Source organism: Tamandua tetradactyla, chromosome 11 (assembly GCF_023851605.1).
Source record: "Tamandua tetradactyla isolate mTamTet1 chromosome 11, mTamTet1.pri, whole genome shotgun sequence".
NCBI classification, from domain to species: domain Eukaryota; kingdom Metazoa; phylum Chordata; class Mammalia; order Pilosa; family Myrmecophagidae; genus Tamandua; species Tamandua tetradactyla.
In genome coordinates, this window is record NC_135337.1 from 77829087 (window position 1) to 77836865 (window position 7779).

Below are 7779 nucleotides of genomic sequence, written 5' to 3' on the forward strand. Positions count from 1 at the left end.
ATTAACTGAAGGAGAATAATTAGAAATATTATTTGTATGATAAGTAAATATTTAACCCTATGTTGGAGGGGTTTTTTATAATATTCTTTTTTTATTAATTAAAAAAAAATTTAACAGATGACCAAAAACATTCTTAACATATGATCATTCTGTTCTACATATATAATCAGTAATTCACAATATCATCACATAGTTGCATATTCATCCTCATGATCATTTCTTAGAACATTTGCATCAATTCAGAAAAAGAAATAAAAAGACAACAGAAAAAGAAATAAAACAAAAACAGAAAAAAAAGATTATACATACCATACCCCTTACCCCTTACCCCTCGCCTTTCATTGATCACTAGCATTTCAAACTAAATTTATTTTAACATTTGTTCCCCCTATTATTTATTTTTACTCCATATGTTCTACTCATCTGTTGACAAGGTAGATAAAAGGAGCATCTGACACAAGGTTTTCACAATCACACAGTCACATTGTGAAAGCTATATCATTATTCAATCATCCTCAAGAAACATGGCTACTGGAACACAGCTCTACATTTCAGGCAGTTCCCTCCAGCCCATTACATCTTGAATAACAAGCTGATATCTACTTAATGCCTAAGAATAACCTCCAGGATAACCTCTCAACTCTGGAATCTCTCAACCATTAACACTTTGTCTCATTTCCCTCTTCCCCCTTTTGGTGGAGAAGGTTTTCTCAATCCCTTGATGCTGAGTCTCAGCTCATTCTAGGATTTCGGGGACAGAGTTTTGGGCCGCTAGGCCATCTAATCTCGTTTCACACCTGGCAATAAACTCTTTCTCTCTGTGAAACCCCAGTGTCTCGGGAATTGATCATTTGGGCGCACAGGGCAGGGAATTCACTGCCTCTGTGCCGATTCAGAACTGATTCCAATGACAAGGTTTTTTTTATTCAATGAAACAATTTTTTAAAACAGAAAACTTCACGTTCACGGTTTGCCCTGGGGCCAAAGGAGGGAATACATGCCCCATTTCACAGATCGAGAAACAGACTCAGAGAGGCGAAGTCACTCATTCGAGGCTGTCCAGCAACCTGGTGGCAAAGCCAGGACTCTGAGCCCCGGCCAGCCTGGTGCCACCATCTACACCTCGAATGGTGACGAGGGGAAGGGGTCGGTGGAGGGTTGGATGTCAGGGACCCTGCCCTTTCACCGAGGAGCTGGCAAGGGCCCCAGACTTGCCCAGAGTCTCATGGCTAGTGGCAGGGAAGCTCCAGTCACTGGGTTCACCGTAGTCCATGAGATCCTGGGCAGCCACCTGGATGCAGTACCTGGCTCGGGGCCGCAGAGCTCTGAAGGTGAAGGACGTGGCTTCAATGGATCTCACCTAAGAGCAGAAAGGGGGTCGGGTCGCTTGGCTCAAGGAGGTTGGGAGGGGCCACTGTGCCATCAGGAGACGTGCAGGTCTTCCTGCTCCTGTCCCCACTGCCCATCCTAAACCACATTCCCTACACGACCCCACCCCCTACCACACGTCTCTGGTCCCTCCCAATCCTAACCTTTCTCTCCAGAGCCCCTGAATACCTACCCTGGACACCTCCGGCCCTCCTTAGCCTGCCTAGCCCTGTCTTTCCTGTCCACTCTTGCATCCATCCCTTCCTCTCTGTCCCCTCTACCCCACTCTCCCTACTAAGAACTTGACTTCTACTTGGTGCCTCTTGGCTTGCAGCCCCCCACCCCCATTCCATAGCTGTCAGCAGGATCTTTGTAACTCCAGATCTATTTCTCACCTTCCCAAGACAATAGCAGCATCTGGCTAATAATTGATTAAACGAGTAGTTAAGGCAATTAAATACAATAGTGGCATGTGGCTATTAATTAATTGTGATATTAATTCATTACAGTGGCTGCATATAGCTATTAATAACTGTAATTCATGGTTGCATGACCTTAAGACTATACGCAAGACCTCGGAGTTACACACTTTTCAAGTGTAAAGGGTGACTTTAGTGGCAGTGAAAAATCGCAAAAACTAATCAGATAAAAGAAAACGAAATACCAAAGTCAGGTCCTCAGTCGCAGGCGCCACATGTCAGCAGCCGCATATGGCTGATGGACACCATTCTGGACAGCACAGATGCAGGACGTTTCCACCATTCCAGAAAGTTCTATAGGACCAGCACTGTAAGGCCTAAACCCTGCAAGGCTCAGCTCCTTTCCTTGCTGGGGATTCGAGGGCGCCTGGTCCACAGCTGAGCGCTCCCAACACTCACTTGTACCCTGTCTTGCTTTGCTTTTTCTTTTTTAAACTGTTCAAAAAATATATTTCCTTTTATTTGAGATGAAATTCACATAATGTAAAGTTCACCATTTTGAAGTGAACAGTTCAGTGGCCACGTTGTGGCACCAGCACCACTCATTCAAAAACATTTTCATCAAATAGATGGAATTATACAATTAAAAAAACAAAACAAAACATCTTCATTACCCCAAAAGCGTGATACTACCCCTTAGTAATCACTTCCCCCTCCCCTGGCCCCTGCAACTAATTCCTCCCTCTCTCTATGGATTTGCCCATTCTAGATACTTCACACAACAATTGCCCTTTTGTATCCGGCTTATTTCACTCAACAAAGTGTCTTCAAGGTGAATCCACGATGTAGCATGAACCAGAGCTTCATTTCTTTTTACGGCTGAATAATATTCCTTTGCATGGATAGAGCACATCTCATTTATCCATTCATCTGTCGAGGGGCGCTTGGACTATTTCTTCCTTTTAGCTATTGTGCGAGTATTTGAGTCCCTGCTTTCAATCCTTTGGGGTTTACACCTAGGAGTGGGATGGCTGGGCTGCCTTTATGTATTTATTTTTATTTATTTTTTTACATGGGCAGGCACCAGGAATTGAACCCGGGTCCTCTGGCATTGCAGGCGAGCACTCTGTCTGCTGAGCCACCGTGGCCCACCCAGCTGCCTTTATTTTACATACTAGTAACCCCAAGCTCTGTGCAAGCCCCAGCACCCCAGCAGGCCCCTGTATGTGCTCTGCCCTCCTCATGACATGCCCAGGTACCAACCTGACCACCTTCCCCGGCTTCCCCGCCCTCCTCACCTGGTGGAAATGAGCAGCTCCATGGCGCTTATAGCGGATCCGGTATTTGAGTGAAAAGATATCTGGGAAAGGCCAGGACTTGGGGGGCTCCCACTGCACCTGCAGCCACCGCCCTGCAGCAGGGCTCAGACGCACATCTTCTGGAGGATCTGGTTTGACTGATGGACAAGCAGGAGGCCGGCATCAGGGAAGGGCAGGGCCATTCATTCATTCATTCGTTTGCTCATTCATTCATTCAACCAACAAATATTTATTGCTCAGCTACTGTCCCAAGTACTTAGAGTACAACTGTGTCAAAGCCAGACCCAATCCCTGTCCCTGGGGAGCTTGCACTCCCCCAGGGGAGAAGACAAGAAACGAGAAGCAAATTGGTGGGTCAGACAGCAGGGAGAAGAGTTTGGAAATTGCAAGGCAAGGAATGGGTTGAGAAATTACTGATATACCATAAAATCTGCACCCACCCACCCCACCCCCACCCCCACCTTAAAAGTGTTCAGTTCAGGTGCGTTTAGTATATCCCTAAGGTTCCAAATCATCGTCACTAATTCTGGGACATTTTCATCATCCCCCCCCACAAAGAAACCCATATCCTCTGGCAGTCATCTTCCATCTTCCCTGCCCCAAACCTCAGGCAACCACTAATCTGCTGTCTGTCTGTGAATTTGCCTATTCTGGGTATTTCATATTTCTGTGTGGGGATGGACTGCATTTTGTTTACCCATCCCTCTGCTGATGAGTTGTTTCTACCTTTTGGCTGTTATGAATAATGTCCCTATGAAGATCTGCCTACAAGGCTGGGCGTGGATGTGCATTTGCATTTATTTCTCTTGGGTAGCTACCTAGGAGCGGAATTGCTGAGTCAAACAATAAGTCCAGGTTTAACCCTTTGAGGACCTGCCAGGCCATGTTCCAAAGCAGCTGTACCATTTTATGTTCCCACCAGCAGTGTGCATTCGGGTTTGTGGTTTTTAATGGTGTGTTCTGGAGGGGAGGCCTCACAAGGAGGTGAAATTTGAGCAAGGGCCTGAGGGAGGTAAGAAAGTGAGCTGTGGAGGTGGCTGAAGGAAGGGTGTTCCAGGCAGGGGGAACAGCCTGTGCAAAGGCCCTGAGGCGGGGCTGGACCTGGAGTGTTGTATGTGTGTGGGTGGGTGGTGGGGGCCAGGGCTGGTCCGGGTGGGCAGTGATGGGGGCTGGACCAAGAGGAGGCAGAGTTGGGGGACGAATTTGGGACGGATTGTGAAGATGCAGCAGACAGATCAAGATGACAGGTGGGAGGTGGGGGTGGTGAGAGAGGTGGGCAGGCTGGGAGTGAGATGCCGACTCCCCACTCCTGCTGCCTCCTACTCACTGATGTGCTCGGCGACGAAGGGCACGAGGGTACTGCTCGCCCCCCGTGGGTGGATGGCCGTGACGTTGAGCAGGTAGGGCACCATGGAGAACATTTGGATGTCTGGGATGGCACAGCTGGTGGCCTCTGGTGACAGCTGCAGGCAGGGTCGGCTCTCCTCCTGGGCGGTCACCCCGAGCCTGGGGACAGGGTGGGGTGCCATGAGGGTCTGGGGAGTCTCCTCCAGCCTCAGCTCTCCCTGGACCCCAACTAAGCAGGGAGCAAGGGATGGGGGGGATGGCGGATGGGAGCTGAGCGGTTGGGTCCTTACTTGGCTTGGCCCCGAGCTGGCCATGTCACTCTGTGGGTGCCGTTCACCCCAACATCCCAGAGGTCACCATGACCAAGCTTACGGGCGGAAAGAACCCCAGAGGGTGACGCTTGGGTGTTCAGGTTTTAGAAGTTTCTGGAATGTCAGCATTCCAACTTCAGAATCCCAACATCCCAGAGGTCATAGACTCTGGAATATGCTTTTCTAGATTCCCAAGCCCTCAAGATTTCAGAACTTAGAATGTCAGTGTCATTCAATAGAACTTTCCAGGAGGTTCTGTGTTGGTCATTGTTGAGCCACTGGCCACGCCCATCTCTCGAGCACTTGACATCTGGCCGGTAAGACTGAATGCGCCTTCTGAATTCAATATAATTGTTATCTAACTTACATTTAAAAAAACAATACTTGATTCAGTTACTGGAAAACCTAGAAAAGTTTCTGAAACCACTTTGAAATGTGAAGCTCCTTTTTCAACGGCAAAGTTTACATGGTCTAATTGCAGTTCAAGTATTTCCAATGAAAATGTAGCATCTGAATTGCAATGTGCTGTACGTGTCAAAAACCCAAGGAATTTTAAATAATGCCAAAAAGATGTTTTATTGCTGTATCATTAACAAATTTAAAAATTAAACGTCATTAATTTTAACACATCGATTACGTGTTGAAATATTTTAGACATTTCCATTGTACGATATTCAATTCACTTCTAAATACACATGCTAGATATATACATTAAATAAACCGTCAACATTAAATGAAATCGAATCATATCAAATGGTACATATTTGGAATATTTAGGTCTTATTTAGATAAAATGGTAAGATTAATTTCTCCCTTTCTTGTCCTTTTTTAAAGTGGCTACTAGAAAATTTTTAAAAATTACACCTGTGACTCAGAATATGTGGTTTTAGGTACTGTTTCCATTGGACAGCTCTCCTTAGGAATGCCAACAGTTTTGCTTTCCTGACAACCTCCCCTACCCCCCCACCCCGAATCTCCAGGGTTTCCCAAATTCTGGAATCCCCGAGAAGCCCCTGGCACATCCCAGAGCGCCCTTCCTCTCCCCCAGCCCTGGTTCTCTGACCTGTAGGTGGCAACGAAGGATGTGAACCCGGTGGAGCTGGGGACCGGTGGCAGGGTCCACGAGCAGTCTATGGCGACAGGGTACCTGGAGGCTCGGCACCTCACCCTGGGGGGTGAGGAAGCAGCTGGGGGACGCCGGAGGGAGAAGGAGGGACGTGAGCTTCCAATCCCCTCCAAGATTCTCCTGTGTGCTCTGTCCTGCCAGTGGCAGGCACATAGTAGGTGCCTAATAAGTGTTTGTGGGATGATTGAGTGAATGAATGAATGAAAGTCACCTACACTATACCCCATCAAGTCAGGGAATTATTAGCCCACTACCCAGATGGGAAAACTGAGGTTCAAGGGAACACTGGGTGGGTGACACGCAGTTTCACGGTATCCCCCTCCTTTTGTGACATTTTGTTTCAAAGTACGTGAAGGTATTTCCTATTCCAAAAACAAATGCACACAATTAAAATGCATATCTATATCTGAGTCTGTATCTATCAATGAATCTATAGCCATGTCTGCACCTTTTTTCCTGCTCTGTGCTTCTGTTTCCCCACCATACAATGGGACAGAAACCCCTGCCCCGCCAGCAGGGAGACGCCCCAGCCACGCATATCCAAACGTGACCAGTCTCCTGCCCGGGCCCCCCTCCCAGCCCCCGGACTGCCCCCCTGGGGTCTCACGCACCTTCCCTTCCACCGCAGGGATGGCAGCCTGCCCAGAGGCCGAGGGCTAGGAGAAGGCTGGAGGCCATGCCGCGGGCGGCTCTGTGGTCCGGAGCTGGAGACAGCAGCTGTCCAGGCTCCCCGAAGAGGAGCCCGAGAGGGGTGCGGGGAAGAAGGGGAGCTGGGATTCGCCCAGGGGAGGAGGGGAAGCCCAGCCCCGGGTCAAGGCCATCCCCTCCCTCCGGGTCTGACTCAAGGGAGCTCACGGTTGGGGGGGAGGGGAGCGAGCGGCAGCCCCTTTCCCAGGCCACCCCCAGCGGGGGGGTGCAGGGGCGGGGCCGGAATGTCCAGGGGGGCGAAAAAGGCAGAAGTGGTGACCGGGGGGCCTTTCCCAGCACAGCCTGTCCTCTGCCTTCCTTCCGGCTCCGGGTAGAGGGGGAAGCCCCAGGGAGGTGGGACGGTGACATGTCTCTGACAAAGACAGAGACAGAGAGACAGGGAAAGGGAGAGGAGACAGAGCCATGCACAGCGAGACGCAGAGACGGACACAGCCCCAAAGGGAATAAAAGCCACCCAAAGAGGTGACGCAGCCGCTGGCGGAGTCTGAACCAACCCTTCGTCCATTGGGCCCCACCAACGGGGGATACCACTCCCAGCCCCCGAGAGACAGACCGACAGACATGCTGAAATACAGACAGCCATGCCAGCCCCCACCAAGCCTGAGGCCTGCCCTGTGCACCCGAGGAAACCCCCCTCTGGGCAGGCTTGGACACACTCGGGGGACTCCCCACACCCCTCCCTTAGGGGAGGAAAAGCCAAGAACCCCCTGGGGTTTTCGGGGGGGGGGGATTTGCCAAGGGTGAGGAAAATGAGGTGAGCTGGGCAAAGGCAGCCTCAGATCCCACCTCTATGTAGAACTGTAATGATCTGATTCTTCGAGGAACTTTCTGCCTTCAATTCACTTGGGGGATTTAACAAATGGCGCATCACGGCCTTCCACGACTGAGCTGGCACCCCACGCCCTGAAATGCTGCATCTCCAAGACAATGCCTCACTCACCTCACCCTCAAGCCAGCTGTGCTCTGGGTGATGCCCTCTCCTCCCGGCGAAAGGGGCCCAGCACTCAGGCCACACACTCTCTCCCTGTGCACAGCGATGCGTTTATTCCCAGGTTGGTGTCAGGAGACAGGATGAAGGGAGAAGGGAACTCACAGGTTCTCTGGGTGGGGTGCTCAGAGTAGGGGCCCAGGCTGGTCTCTAAGTGGGGGCGGGTGGTGCAAGAGCCCAGACAGCCCTGGGG

The 7779-nt window shown here is 50.1% G+C and overlaps 1 protein-coding gene across 1 annotated transcript; it reads right to left on the reverse strand.

The window, feature by feature from the left end:
- Window positions 1-355: 355 nt before the first annotated feature.
- On the reverse strand, window positions 356-6783 carry EBI3 (Epstein-Barr virus induced 3). Its single transcript, XM_077121121.1, has 5 exons — window positions 6502-6783; window positions 5828-5951; window positions 4434-4612; window positions 3086-3243; window positions 356-1360 (listed from the first exon to the last, which is right to left on the reverse strand). The coding sequence occupies exons 1-5, from the start codon at window positions 6566-6568 to the stop codon at window positions 1166-1168; spliced, it is 723 nt and encodes a 240-aa protein (XP_076977236.1). The 5' UTR covers window positions 6569-6783; the 3' UTR covers window positions 356-1165.
- Between the last annotated feature and the right edge of the window lie 996 nt (window positions 6784-7779).

Bases quoted from the DNA above. Each gene is read 5' to 3' on its own strand.
- EBI3 (XM_077121121.1), bottom strand. From the start codon at position 6,568: ATGGCCTCCAGCCTTCTCCTAGCCCTCGGCCTCTGGGCAGGCTGCCAT. The intron at 4,613-5,827 runs GTCAGAGAACCA...CCCTGTCCCCAG, and splicing joins TCCTTCGTTGCCACCTACAG to GCTCGGGGTGACCGCCCAGG. The intron at 1,361-3,085 runs GTGAGGAGGGCG...TTCTGCTCTTAG, and splicing joins GAGCTGCTCATTTCCACCAG to GTGAGATCCATTGAAGCCAC.